At 60.4% G+C, this 15,015-nt stretch overlaps 1 protein-coding gene across 1 annotated transcript in view; it reads right to left on the bottom strand.

The window, feature by feature from the left end:
• Nucleotides 1–15,015, bottom strand: part of LRP5 (LDL receptor related protein 5) — a 105,862-nt gene that overhangs the window by 60,981 nt on the left and 29,866 nt on the right. The window contains exons 2-3 of the mRNA XM_036259295.1: nt 9,821–10,217; nt 1,511–1,708 (exon numbers count right to left, since the gene is read on the bottom strand). Coding sequence (XP_036115188.1) covers nt 1,511–1,708; nt 9,821–10,217 — 595 coding nt within the window. The remainder of the gene's footprint in view (nt 1–1,510; nt 1,709–9,820; nt 10,218–15,015) is intronic.

The following is a 15,015-nucleotide window of genomic DNA, read 5'->3' as shown; positions in this document are numbered from 1 at the left end:
CCGAGCGCTCGCAGACACAGTGGGACAGAACACTTCCACCAGCCCCAGCTGCAAGGCTCGGCTGCAAGAAGCCTGCCAACAGCCCCGAGAGTGATACTGGAATGGATACTCCGGCCTCAGTCTAACCTTCAGATGACACGGCCCTGAGCCAGAACCACCTAGCTAAGCCACTCCAAATTCCTGACCCCCCAAAACACTGCTGGCTTACGCCGCCAAGTTTTGGGGTATTCTGTTACAAAGCAACAGATAACTCACACACAAGGTTGGGTAAGACGTCGCAAACCTGCCGACGTCCTCAAGTCTGTCTGAGTCGGTATCTGCCTGTGTCTGCAGAGAGCAACCCACTGAGCGCCCCCTGCTGTGTCACCGAGGCCCCTGTCTGCAGAGAACAACCCACTGAGCGCCCCCTGCTGTGTCACCGCGGCCCCTGTCTGCAGAGATCAACCCACTGAGCGCCCCCTGCTGTGTCACCGCGGCCCCTGTGTCTGCAGAGAGCAACCCACTGATCGCCCCCTGCTGTGTCACCGCAGCCCCTGTGTCTGCAGAGAGCAACCCACTGAGCGCCCCCTGCTGTGTCACCGCAGCCCCTGTCTGCAGAGATCAACCCACTGAGCGGCCCCTGCTGTGTCAACACGGCCCCTGTCTGCAGAGAGCAACCCACTGATCGCCCCCTGCTGTGTCACCGAGGCCCCTGTGTCTGCAGAGAGCAACCCACTGAGCGCCCCCTGCTGTGTCACCGCGGCCCCTGGCGTGGACACCCGCACACTCCCTGCCCAGGTCGGAGCCCAGCCAGCATGGGAACGGGGTCTGCCCTCCTGGAGGAGCCCCAGACCTGGCACAGAGCAGCCCAGGGGCAGTATCTGGTCAATGAATAAACCACCCTTCCCCTGACCTGAGGGGGACGTTCCTACATCTAAAGCGCAATGAAGTCAGGGGACCATTAGCTACGCTGACCAGAAAGCTCTAAAAGTAATTCCCCAAAAAGCAAAAAAATCCTTCATACTCTCATCATTCAACCCATTTCACTGAGAACGTACTACGTGTAGGGCCCTCTGGGGAACACAGGGAACACCGAGACCGGCCCTGCTCCTGCCTTCAGGGTGCTGGGGTGCAAGGGGGAAGCAGGGAGCGCCGGGACTCAAAACCCTGTCCGACCACGGGCTTTAGGTTGACAGTCCCTTGTCTGCAAACCCAAAAGTCTGAAAACTGAGGGTTTTCTCCTCCTTTAATGGCAAACCTGTGCATGGGTGTAGGGCTATTTATAGTCCTCGGCTTCACACAGAATCAGCACTTTACATTTTGCTATGACGATATTCACAGGGTCGGCGGCAGACGCCGCCCCAGACCTTGTTTGGGGTGTGATGTCAGATGAGGGGTGAGCACTATCTGAGGGGTGACTCCCTCAGGCCCCCAGGATTCAGACACAGGACTATGGGCCTGAGTGGAGGACACTTGCCAACACCCAGCTTGGACTGGCTGAGGCCCTGGCGGTAGCTGGGGTGCCACTTACCGGAACGAGCCGTCCAGGTTGGCACGGTGGATGAAGCTGAGCTTGGCATCGGCCCAGTAGAGCTTCTGCTCCTCCAGGTCTATGGTCAGCCCGTTGGGCCAGTAGATGTCCGAATCCACAATGACTTTCCTGGTGCTGCCGTCCATCCCCGCCCGCTCGATCCGGGGGGTCTCCCCCCAGTCTGTCCAGTACATGTACCTAATGGGGGGCAGAGGACAAAGAGTTAATCACCACAAATGCAAACAGGAAACAGAGACAGTGAATGGGCCCAAAATCTCACCCGTCAGAGAGAATCAATGTTTAGGGCTGAGGGTATTATTGCTTCTGATTGATGTCTAAGTAGTTGGTAATATACTAATTTTTTTTTTTTTTTATCCTCACCCGAGGACATTTTTCCATTTTTTATTCAGATAGAGTGGGGAGGGAGAGAAAGAGAAAGAAACATCGACGTGGAAGGGACACATCAAGTGGTTGCCACCCGCACAACCCAACCAGGGCCGGGGACAAACTGCAACCAAGGTACATGCCCTTAGCGGGAACTGAACCCGGGTCTCTCTGGACCACAGGTCGACGCTCTAACCGCTGAGCCAAACCGGCCAGGGCAATATACTAATTTTTAACAAAGTTGGGTAATCAAAATATACTGCTTCCAATTGTTCTCTGTTAGCAATACATTCTGGGCGCTCTGTCTTTTTCCTTATAGAAATCTGTATTCTTTTAACAGCGATTAGTACTGTAAACGGTTTTAGTAACTCCGTGCTGGCGTTCGAATTGTATCAGATTTTTTGTGACTATGAAAATGCTGTAAATCTTAAAAACAGTTAAAGACATGGGATGGAATATAACTTAGCACTAAAATGAAAATCCATGGAAGAACCTTAAAAGTATATTAAACGCCCTGGTTGGTTTGGCTCAGCAGTTGGAAAGTTAGCCCATGGACCGAAGGATCGTAGGTTCAATTCCCAGTCAAGGACATGTACCTGGGTTGCAGGTTCGATTGCCCAGCCCCCGTCAGGATCGGGCAGGAGGCAACCAATCGATGTGTCTCTCTCACATCGATGTTTCTCTCTCTCTCTCTCTCTCTCTCTCTCTCCCCCCCCCCTCCCTTCTCTCTAAAAATAATGGAAACGTATCCTCGGGTAAGAATCAACAAAACATAAAAATAAATTTTTAAAAAAGTGACGTCTATAAAAACAAACAAACAACAGTACCACATACGTGGAGTGTACACTAAATGTCACGGTGGGTACTCCTGGGTAGAATTGTGGAGAATCTGGCTTCCCTCATTCACGTTCTCAAATTTCTAGCAAGGGTCACCCACCCACACAAAACCACCACCTTCTTAAAGGCTCCCTCATTTATGTTCCAGCAAGTGAGCAAAGACAAGATGCTGTGACATCCAGGTGACAGGTTCAAACCCCCCAACGCCCAGTGACTGTCCCATTTTCCAGGTGGGGGCCCCCCTACTTGCCTACCCAGAGTCTCTGCAGAGAAGCGGGACAGCGCCAGAGTTAAGAAGCCCCACCCCCACTCGTGGTCCACGAACTCCCCAGGTGGTCTGGTCTCCCTAGTCCCCTCCTCCTGGGGTGGGCACGGATCCTGCCCATCAGCAAACCCCATCACCCTCAGCCTCGGTGACTGCTGCAGAGACAGGTGGCTTGTGCACACTGGGCCAAAAGGGGGTTCCTTGGAACCCCAACGGGGAAGGCAGGGGTGCCCAGGAGCCGCCTGAGCCATCCGCGGCGAGGGCCCACCCAGATGGAAGAAGCCATGCCGGGCGACACCGCGTGGGTCTGAACCGCGGCGTTGAGACGCTCTAGTTCCGGGGTCCACAGGCTTCTCTCTGCTGAGTCAGGGGCCCCCATCGCTCCGGGCCTTCATTCTCCAGGGATCAAACCTCAACCCATTTCAGCAAACCCTGAGCTGCCACCCACTGGGGACACGGGAGCACGAGTCTGTTTTGCCCTTTGGGGGGAAGAGCTGCCACCTGCCCCCCGGGAGCTCTGCGGGTACCCGAGGACCACCCCCTTCCGTGGGGTCACGCAGGCTTCCCAGAGGGGTGCCATTTCTGAGCCAATGCCACCACCGCCTTCCTGCGACAAGTCTGAAAACGAGCAGGGGCTTCGCACGCAATGTACCCTCCTCCCCGCAGGGTGGCCGAGGGCTTGCAGCTGTGGTCACCAAGGTCCCCAGCCCTAGTGGGGACAGTCAGGAGAGCGAACCTCCCCAAAAAGCCTCTCGCCGTCTCCTTTGCATCTAGTGAGAACTTGACCGACAGGGAAGTGGGAACTCTGTTCCCATGGGGCAGATGAGGAAACTGAGGCTCTGCAAGGCTGACCTGCCCCCAGTCACGTGCCAGGCGTGGCTCTGGGGGCAGAGGCTGGCGCTCCGGTGAAGGCGGACCCTGGCCATCATCGCTCAGCCCGCACCAGCAGGCCGGGTGTGGGGGCACAGGCCGGGTGTGGGAGCACAGGCTGGCGCTCCGGTGAAGGCGGACCCTGGCCATCATCGCTCAGCCCGCACCAGCAGGCCGGGTGTGGGGGCACAGGCTGGCGCTCCGGTGAAGGCGGACCCTGGCCATCATCGCTCAGCCCGCACCAGCAGGCCGGGTGTGGGGGCACAGGGGTGAAGGCGGACCCTGGCCATCATCGCTCAGCCCGCGCCGGCAGGCCGGGTGTGGGGGCACAGGCCGGGTGTGGGGGCACAGGGGTGAAGGCGGACCCTGGCCATCATCGCTCAGCCTGCGCCGGCAGGCTGGGTGTGGGGGCACAGGCCGGGTGTGGGGGCACAGGCCGGGTGTGGGGGCACAGGTCGGGGGTGGGGGCACAGGCCGGGTGTGGGGTCACAGGGGTGAAGGCGGACCCTGGCCATCATCGCTCAGCCCGCGCCGGCAGGCTGGGTGTGGGGGCACAGGCCGGGTGTGGGGGCACAGGCCGGGTGTGGGGGCACAGGGGTGAAGGCGGACCCTGGCCATCATCGCTCAGCCCGCGCCGGCAGGCTGGGTGTGGGGGCACAGGCCGGGTGTGGGGGCACAGGTCGGGGGTGGGGGCACAGGGCCGGGTGTGGGGGCACAGGGGTGAAGGCGGACCCTGGCCATCATCGCTCAGCCCGCGCCGGCAGGCCGGGTGTGGGGGCACAGGCCGGGTGTGGGGGCACAGGCCGGGTGTGGGGGCACAGGTCGGGGGTGGGGGCACAGGCCGGGTGTGGGGGCACAGGGGTGAAGGCGGACCCTGGCCATCATTGCTCAGCCCGCGCCAGCAGGCCAGGTGTGGGGGCACAGGGGAAGGTGGACCCTGGCCATCATCGCTCAGCCCGCGCCGGCAGGCCGGGTGTGGGGGCACAGGCCGGGTGTGGGGGCACAGGTCGGGGGTGGGGGCACAGGCCGGGTGTGGGGGCACAGGGGTGAAGGCGGACCCTGGCCATCATCGCTCAGCCCGCGCCGGCAGGCCGGGTGTGGGGGCACAGGCCGGGTGTGGGGGCACAGGCCGGGTGTGGGGGCACAGGCTGGGTGTGGGGGCACAGGGGTGAAGGCGGACCCTGGCCATCATCGCTCAGCCCGCGCCAGCAGGCCGGGTGTGGGGGCACAGGCTGGGTGTGGGGGCACAGGGGTGAAGGCGGACCCTGGCCATCATCGCTCAGCCCGCGCCGGCAGGCCGGGTGTGGGGGCACAGGCCGGGTGTGGGGGCACAGGGGTGAAGGCGGACCCTGGCCATCATCGCTCAGCCCGCGCCGGCAGGCCGGGTGTGGGGGCACAGGCCGGGTGTGGGGGCACAGGCCGGGTGTGGGGGCACAGGGGTGAAGGCGGACCCTGGCCATCATCACTCAGCCCGCGCCGGCAGGCCGGGTGTGGGGGTGTGGGGGCACAGGCCGGGTGTGGGAGCACAGGCTGGCGCTCCGGTGAAGGCGGACCCTGGCCATCATCGCTCAGCCCGCGCCGGCAGGCCGGGTGTGGGGGTACTTTTCCTGGCAGCCTGAGGCGTGCAGGTGCCGCCGGCCAGCGCGGCAGAGGCTCCCGCCGGCCTGGGGCAGTGGCCTTTCTGTCCTCCGGAAGCCGGGAAAGGCCCCAGCCCTCCCGCCGCCTGCGAGGAGGGATCTGGAGACTGGATCTCAGAGTGATCCCCCTCGGCCTCCCCAAACGCTCTGCTGCGGCCAACAGGACAGGCCAGAAAATGTGGAGGCTCGGGACCTCCGCGAGGAGCATAATTCAAATTCCTTCCCCCGAGTTTCATAACAGAGGCCGCCGGTTCCCTTAAATGGGGACTTTGCGAGCCACTCGGTTAGCAGAGACGGGCTGGCGTGGACGGGCTCTTGCACAGTCCTGAGCTCGGCCACAGGCCCGGCCAAATTCCACGGAGGAAAATCAACTTCCGAAGAAAAGCGCTGTGGCCAGGGCTTGGTGCAGAGGCTGCGGTTGTGGTTGTGTTATTTTAGGGAAGGGCCGCTCTGCATTTTAAAGAGGGGGTTGGGTTTCAGCCGGGCTTTAACTCAGACCCAGGAGCCCTGCAGCCCCTCGCGGGCTGGCACTGGCCGGGCCTCCCCCTGGCACGGGGCTGCTGTCCTCCTGCCCCTGGGCTCGGGGACTGGGGGCCAGAGGGTCCTCCCCAGGGCCCACTCTGTCTCCCTGCAACTGCACCAAGTCCTGCTTCTGGGGTCCTGGTCACACGCACACCGAGGTAGACATTCAAACTGAGGACCTTCCTTCCTGATGGTGGCTGGGCACGTACCCCTTACCAGAGGAAGGACCCTAGTGGGGGACGTGGCACAGGAGGGCACAAGAGGGTGGCAGGGGCCCAACAGGACTGGGAGGAAGCAAAGCTGCTCCTTGCCACCTGGTGCTTGAGGCCAGGACGGAGGACAGACCCCCTGTCCCACCCTCAGACAACAGTCCTGTCCCCGGACTCAGAGACCACCATTCAGGTCAGTATTCAGCAGGGCAGAGGAGCTGCCCACGGCTCCTATGAGCTGACCTGGGACCCTCCCGCCTGGGCAACATGGCGCCCAGAGGGGCAGAGCGGGCATCTCAGCCCCCTCCACAATCACAGAGGGACGTGGGACCACGGTCCAGCACGCTCTCCTTTGTGTGAGCTGGTCAGTGGGGGAGACTATAGCTATTTTCACTCCCTCCCTCATCAGACGCATGACTGGGGCAGAAGAAGGCGTGGGGGGAGGCTGGGACCTCAGCAGTCCAGCCAGGACGTCAACACCAGTCTACTCTGCCCCAGGAGACGGAGCTGTGATCTGGGGGAGAATTCAGAGGCAAGATCAGAACGGATCTCACATATTTATTGAGAAAACCCAGAGCCAAAGACCGACCGGCTCCCAAACATGGTACAGGCACAGCCCGCGTGGAGGGAGCGTGAAGACTGCCCCCAACCAAGCACCGAGCACCTCCCCAATGAGCACCAAGCACCTCACAACCCAAAGGGCAAAAGGCCGCAAGGAAGAAACAGAGAAACCTTCACGTGGGCATGGAGACTGTACCTCGGGGGGCGGGGTGTTTGTTACGACACTGACATTGTTTGGAACCACTGACTATTCCTGGTGTTTTCCGCATGACGTGTGACACGGTCACACCCCTGTACGGATGGGGACACTGAGGCACAGAGCAGTAGCATGTCATCCTTGCTTCCTGTCTTTCTCTCAACCTACGTGCAAAGTGCCAGCCAACACAGAACCCCAACCTGGCCACCTCCCACCCAATTCGCTACCTTCCTGGTCCCACACCACCCTCTCCGCCCAACATCCCAGCAACAGCTGCTAATGGGACTCCTACCCGCTCCCATCCAAAGGCTACTCACTCCAACAGCCAAAGGGGTTCCTTGAAGCGTGAGTCAGATCAGGGGGACTCCATTAAAAACCTGATCTGCGCCCTGGCCGGTTTGGCTCAGCGGTTAGAGCGTCGGCCTGCGGTACAGAGAGACCCAGGTTCGGTTCCCGCTAAGGGCATGTACTTCGGTTGCAGTTTGTCCCCGGCCCTGGTTGGTCGTGCGGGTGGCAGCCACTCGATGTGTCCCTTCACATCGATGTTTCTCTCTCTCTCTCTTCCTCTCTCTCCCTCCCACTCTATCTGAACAAAAAATGGAAAAATGTCCTCGGGTGAGGATAAAAAAAAATAATAATAAAAAAAAAAAAAACCTGATCTGCCCCTCCCTCCACTTGTTTACCCTACCCCCACCCGCCTCCCTCACTCCGCCACAGCCCCTCCAACAGGCCCAGAGCCTCCTACCCCACGGCCTTTGCAATGGCTGTTCCTCTTCCTGGAATAATCGTCCCCACATTGTCACAGGGCTCTCAGCCTCATCTGCTTCAGGTCCCTGCTCAAAAGTCCCAAGAGACCTTCCCAGGCTCCTGACATACATTGGGAAGCCCCTCGCCCCACCTCCCCACCCAGGGGCCCTGCTTTACCCTCCTCAGGACACACACCCCTGTCAGACACGCCGTCTGTTCACAGTCTTCTCCCCCCATGCAACACAGGGGCCTAAGGCTGCTCCCTGCAGCCTCTCTGCCACTGACAGGTGTCCCCTCCTCTCAGCCCGAGAGACTGACCACACCAGCCACCACCTCCTGGAAGGTGAGAGGTGACTCCGGGGGTCCTGGAATCAAACTGTGGTGTGAGCGAGGTCTGAGACGGAAACGAGTCACTAGGTAGCAGAGACCATCTGGAAGGTCAGCCTGGCCCCTGGGCAGCTCAGACGCTTGGAAGGGGCACGAGGGGCCTACAGGAAAGTCACTGCCTGGGATGGACCCCGGCCCAGGAAGCTGAGGCTGCAGCACTCCTCTGGTGGTGGGGACACCAGGTTATCTGGTCTGACCTCAGCGAGGCAGATAGTGGGTTCATAAATGCTGCCCTGTCCCACCCCCATGTGTATGTGCATGAACTCATGCACCCACATACTCCTATGCACACACCTAAATGTACACACACTGGAACATGCACACGTGCACACACTCATGTGCACATGCACACACACACACGGCTCGCACACAAACCAGTCAGCTCCCCTTGGACAGCAGGAGCCAGGCAGTGCACCAGCTACATCAACATGCCTTTGCAAGGAAGCTGACCAGACCGCGCAGCGCCCCTCGCCTGATCTGTTCCCCCAGCTCCCAGCCCACACCCCCGTGGGCCTCAGGCTCCTCCAGCCTCGCCTGCAGGCAGTGCACACAGTCACGAGCCTGGGTCCGGTCAGGGCAGGGCCGGTTCCAATCCCGTCTCTGGGATTTTCTAACTGAGATGACTCAGGCATGTCCCACAGGCAGGCCACCCTGGCTGTCCTCATCTACAAAGCCCAGGCTGGTACTTCTCCGAGGGGTGTGGTGGCAATAATTGAACGAACATGCAAAGTGTTTCCACAGGGCCTGAGGCCAAAAAAAAAGAAGCTATTGTGTTTCTGTTCAAGATGTCAGAGAGCCATCTCTACCACTGAACCAGCAGAGAACTGGACAGACAGACATGGCAGCTGGTTGGGGGCTGTCCGAAGGCGATCACTGGCCTGGTGCAGCCCAGGTAAGAGTGTGTCCCTCCTGGAGGAGGAGACAAAGGGCTGAGCAAACAGCTTCCGCTCGGGGAAGTCTGGAACAAGCCTGCCCAGGGCAGCTCAGCCATGTCCCCACGATCTCTCCATCCCAGCCTTCATCTCTGCCTGTGTCCTGGTCTTTCCCGCCGTTCACAAACCCCGCCTGGGACTCGTGGCCAGGCTGTGCCCCCACGGGCCTGGGGCCTCGGTGAGCTCCGCTGGGGAGCGAGCGGAGGGGAGCAGAGGGGAGAGGAGGGGAGCGGAGGGGAGCGGAGGGGAGCGGAGGGGAGCGGACGGGAGCGGAGGGGAGTGGAGGGGAGCGGAGGGGAGAGGAGGAGAGAGGAGGGGAGCGGAGGGGAGAGGAGGGGAGCGGAGGGGAGCGGAGGGGAGCGGAGGGCTTCTGGACCGCGCAGGACAGACCGGAGGAAGGCTCTGCCCGCAACTCCTACTTCTGGGCGAGGAGTTCCGTCCACTCCTTCGGCCCATTTTCGGTCAAGGCCGCCAACAAGGGGGCGTAAGGGGCGCCCCACCCCTCGGCCGCCGTCACGCACACAGGAGACACTTTTAACGATTCAAACCCGTGGCCACGGACGTCAGCTGCCTCAGACACGTTTAGAAAAGACACGTGACCAGGGAATGTCAACGGGGAATAATTCTCCACAATAACCAATTCTGAAAGGTGAGCTCATCGTAAGATTGCCAGGTTTTCTACGAAGAGCAACTTGGGCTCACGAGGGAAACCGTGGGCCCCTCCCACCCCACCGCACCACCGGGGACCGGCAGCTGGGCTTACCCGTGAGCGGGGTCCAAGGCGATGGCCCGAGGCTGGTCCAGGTCCTGCCAGAAGAGGACCTTCCGGGACGTCCCGTTGAGGTCGGCCACCTCAATGCGGTTGGTCTCCGAGTCCGTCCAGTACAGCTTCTTGCCGACCCAGTCACAGGCCAGGCCGTCGGGCGACCCCAGGCCGGAGATGACCACATTCTGCACAGTGGCCCCTGTCTGATTCAGGGAGGTCTGCCTGATGGCCTCCTCGCTCACGTCTGTCCAGTACACCGTCCCCTTGGAGAACTGGAAATCCACCGCAGCCGCGTCCTCCAGGCCGCTGACCACCACGGTGGCCTCCAGCTTCACTCCACCAGCGTCCACCAGCCGCACGTCCCGGCGGTTGGCAAACAGCAGGAGAGGCGAGGCTGTGGGAACAGAAGCAGCCGTGAGGACCACTGGCCGGGCCAGGGGCTATGACTCGGACCATGCCAACACCCACCCAGCCCACGGCCCTCTGCTCCCTGCCTGCCTCTCCCCCGGCGCTGCCAGAAGGTGCCGGACAGGCCCAAGCCCCGTCGTTCAGAAGCCCTTTCGATGCGGCAAACCGTCGCTGTTACTGACATCACCGCTGAGGGCTGCGCTGTCCAGCCAGGCCCACCACCCCAAACAGGTGCCACGACCAGGCCACACTGGTCTCCGGGAGCTGCACAGAAGTCACCGACCTTCGTCAGCCTGATGCAGGGGACACACGGGCACAGCCCTGGCTGTGAAGCCCAGGCCACGCAGAGCCTCAGATTCCCTTACAATTCCTGCACCACTGCCTGCGCTCAGACCCCTCCCCGGGTGGTGGCCTCAGTTTCCCACTCTGGAATGCCACCCCCTGCTCCGTCCCCTTCAACAGCTCCCGGTGCTGAGCAAGGTCAGCTGCCTGGGAAAGCGCCTCACATCCCGGCCCCTCCTCTGCAGGAGGAGACACATGGGGGATCCGAGGGCAGGACCCCTGCGGGGCTCCGCCATTCTCCCGCCACCATCGCTGTCACCACCACGTCAGCTCTGCAATTCTTTGTGGCAGGAAAGGACATCGTCAAAACCAAACACTGGGATGTGACAATTACGTCCCAGGGGGCAGCCTGGCCTCTCACGGGAAGATGGCCACTGAAGAGCACCTGTCCCCCAACCTCACCCCTCCTGCCCTAAGCAGGTGCACACAGGTCGCAAAGAACACTCGCGGCCACGGGCTGAGAACGCTGAGCTGACGCAGAGTGACACGGAGCTGCCCCTGGCCGCTCGGGCTGCGAACACGCCCGCCGCACCGAAGGGGAGGGGAGGCTCCGAGAGGGGCCCGCGCAGCTCGCCCGGCGCCGAGGCCTCGGCTCCCGGGACACACATTCGTGCTGGCTGCACGGCCGCTCCGGCCTGTAAACATGCACCACCCTCTGAGTGCTTCTACTGCAGCAGGAAGACTTGAAAAATGAAGAACAGAACGGTCCCTGTTTCCCCAGCTGCTCGCAAACATCTTCCCCAACGTGCCGAGGGTCCCAGTGGACCCTGCGTTCCAGGAGCCCCCCTGCCCGTCTAAGAACACCCGCCCCCACCCCGAGCCAGCATGTAGCAGCTGCTCTATAAATGCCAGGTGAGGTGTCTGCATTTCACTCACCCCGCCAGCAGTACCCCAACCTCGAGAGGGAGTCACTTCTGCCCTGTGAGAGGTGAGAAGAAAAAGGGGGGCTGCCCAAAAGGTCCCATCCCCACCCCCACCAGAGGCTCCAGGATAACGGAGCAACAGTGATGCCCACCCCTGCAGGCCGGGCCGACAGTCAGGTAGCATCTGAGGGTCAGAGGCCAGCCACAGAGGGCAGAAGAAAGGGCATCAGGCCCAGGATCATGAAGGGTCCTGAACTATCCATGGGAAGATCAATAAAGACCAGAGGGAGGGCAGAGTCATGCACAGGATCCGGGGACACCTCACGACACACCCGGGGTGGCCCGGCCCTCCCAGAGCTCGCTCCCATCCATCGCCATGATGTGCCCGGGACTGGACCAGGGATTACCAGTGATCCCGTCTTGCCTGCGAGCTGTCCGGGCCTGGGCTCCCCAGGTTCCCTGCAGCAAGGTGCCCGGTTCATGCCAGGACGGCATGAGGTGCCCGGGATGCTGAGCCCAATTCCACGCTGTGACTCTTTGCCTCCAGGAGTCACGAAGCCCTCTGAGAGCCGATCCCCTCCCCAGAGCAGCGTGCACACATGGCGCTGTCACCAGGCCCTGTGACATCCCCCACCGGGGGGACCCGCTCCAGCCCGAGGACCCCTTGCTGAAGCAGGCAGGGAGAGGGATGCCAACTCCTCCTTCTGCTCTAAATCAGCGTCTCCGGCCTCAGGAGGGAGCAGGCTCCCGCTGCCGCAGGTGTCCCAGGTGTGAGCATCGACAGGTGGATGCCGGCAGGCACGGCGCCGCCAGCGCTGCTCTCCGGCCAGGGAGGGGAGTGAAGGGCAGGCCCCGGGACGCGCTGCAGCCTCAGCACTGGCCAGAAACCCAGAACCGCTCTCCCAGAGCGGGGGCCCAGGGGCCCAGGGGCGACAGCAGCGGAGTCCCAGAGGCGGACAGGGCCAGGAGGGGAGCAGGGAGCCCCTGGAAGCCACCCAAGGCACACCACAACCCTCGCTCTGCTCCGTTCCTTCTCCCTGAACCGGAAAGACCACATTTTCCCCGCGGTTTACACTCTGGGCAGTTCAGGTGCACCCTTCAAAGGCCGCGGACGGGTGCTTTTCAAGGTTCTGTGCTTTCCCGAGGCGAGACTCAGGGCGGGGTGGCGGCCGGGGCGGGCACGGGCCTTGGCAGGCGGCTCTTCCCGGGGGAGCCTTCCTGCTTCGAAGACAGTTAGAAACTACTTCCTACGTTTCCACAGCCCCCCTCGCTCTCCCGTCACCTGGGAGCTCCCGTCGAGGGGGGCCTCTGCGTGGGTGGCTGCCCGCCTTCCCCAGCTGGCACCCGCAGCACTTCCCTCCCAGTCCCCTCCTCAGGGCCTGGGCCACCCCGGCTAATGTGGCCCCATGCCAACGAGGGGCCCCGGCACCCCAGCTCGTCCTCTCCCACAGGTGGAGAAAGGCGGGGGGCAGGACGAACAGGCCAAGTGGGAGGAGGAATGGGCCGGCCGAGCCCAGGAGGGTGGTGGCAGAGTGTCACGTGGCACGCGCAGACGCCATCTGGGCACAGACGACCGAACCAAGCACCCGCCCTCGTGCCCCAGAGTCCAGTGGGGGAAACGGACAAGCAGTACCTGGCACAGATCGGGCAACGCTGGTACCTCGGCGCACACACTCTGGCTGGGAAGAACAGGGCAGGGCAAAGGGTTTGGGGAGGCCACTTCACATAAGATGGTGAGGGTGGCCTCGCTGAGAACGTGACCACAGGCAAAGACCTGAGGGGGGTGAGGGAGGCCCAGAGGGAGGCGTCCTGGGGAGGGAACAGCGGTGTGAATGTTGGGGGATGGGGCACACGGGAGGCAAAGCTGGTGCTCCTTCCCCGGGGTCTTGCCCGTGTGCCCTCTCCTCCCACAGCCCCCGCAGGTCAGGGGTCGCTGTTGCACATCCCCCAGGTAAGGAGACTGTGGCTCTTGGATCGGTGCCTCGCTGTGGCTCAGCTGGTTGGAATGTCATCCTGTACACCAAAAGGTTTCGGGTTCCATTCCTCGTCAGGGCGCATACAGGAGGCAACCGATTCATTTCTCTCTTTCACATCAATGTTTCTCTCTCGCTTGCTCTCTCTCTCTCAAATCAATTAAAAAAAACAAACATATCTTCGGGTGAGGATTTAAAAACAAACAAACACAGCCCTGGCCAGTTTGGCTCAGTGGCTAGAGCATCGGCCTGCAGTCCAGAGAGACCCGGGTTCGGTTCCCGCTAAGGGCATGTACTTTGGTTGCAGTTTGTCCCGGCCCTGGTTGGGTTGTACAGGTGGCAGCCACCCGATGTGTCCCTTTCACATCGCTGTTTCTCTCTCTCTTTCTTCCTCTCTCTCCCTCCTGCTCTGTCTGAATAAAAAAATGAAAAAATGTCCTCAAGTGAAGATAAAAATAAAAAAAACACAGAAAGGTGTCGACCCACCCAAGGTCACCCCACCCAGGGATGACCTGTGGTGGCCTGAACTTTGGGCAGTGGGCAGGTAGAAAGCTTGAGCGTCTGGCCCAGCCACCACTGTGCACCAGGACCCACTTGGGGTCACCAGATGCCCGGACAACCCGTTCTGTAAACACCATGACAAATGGTACTAAGGACCATAAAAACATGTCCACGCTCTCCCTGGGGACCAGTGTCGAAGGACTTTAATCCCAAGGAACACCCGAAGGAAGGAAAAGGTTCCGGTCACAGTATTTGCTGCAGCCTTATTTGTAATAAGAAAAAACAAAAAAAAACAAAAAAACAAGCAAAATATCACCCGTATCATGGTAACCAGACTGTTCTCAGTGGAAGGTTGCGTCTATTAAAGTAAGAATGATGGCAGTAACATCAGAAAATGCTAAGTCAAGCCCGGGCCGGTTTGGCTCAGTGGTTAGAGCGTCGGCCTACGGTCCTGAGAGACCCGGGTTCGGTTCCCGCTAAGGGCATGTACCTCGGTTGCAGTTTGTCCCCGGCCCTGGTTGGTTGTGCGGGTGGCAGCCACTCGATGTGTTCCTTTCACGTCGATGTTTCTCTCTCTCTCTCTGTTCCTCTCTCTCCCTCCCACTCTACCTGAACAAGAAGATGGAAAAATGTCCTCGGGTGAGGATTAAAAAAAAAAAAAAAAGAAAATGCTAAGTCAAAACACACACACTGACCTCAAACAATGAGTGCTGGTGGGAATGCAGACTGGTGTAGCCACTGTGGAAAACACTATGGTGTTTCCTCAAAAAATTAAAAATGGAACAGCCATTTGACCCAGTGATCCCACTTCTAGGAATATACCCTAAGAAGCCTGAAACACCAATCAGAAAGAATATGTGCACCACTATGTTCATAGCAGCACTATTCACCATTAATAAGATCTGGAAACAGCCCAAGTGCCTGTCAGTAGATGAGTGGATAAAAATGCCCAGCTTGTGGGCCCGATCCCCAGTAGGGGGCATGCAGGAGGCAGCCAATTGATATTCTCTCTCTTCCATGTTTCTATCTCTCTCCCTCTCACTTCCTCTCTCTAAAATCAATAAAGAAAAAGATATACTTTTTAAAGCTGTGGTACATGTACACA

The sequence above is a fragment of the Molossus molossus genome, unplaced genomic scaffold (assembly GCF_014108415.1).
Source record: "Molossus molossus isolate mMolMol1 unplaced genomic scaffold, mMolMol1.p scaffold_m16_p_13, whole genome shotgun sequence".
Taxonomy (NCBI): domain Eukaryota; kingdom Metazoa; phylum Chordata; class Mammalia; order Chiroptera; family Molossidae; genus Molossus; species Molossus molossus.
This window is presented reverse-complemented; position numbering and strand designations above follow the sequence as displayed.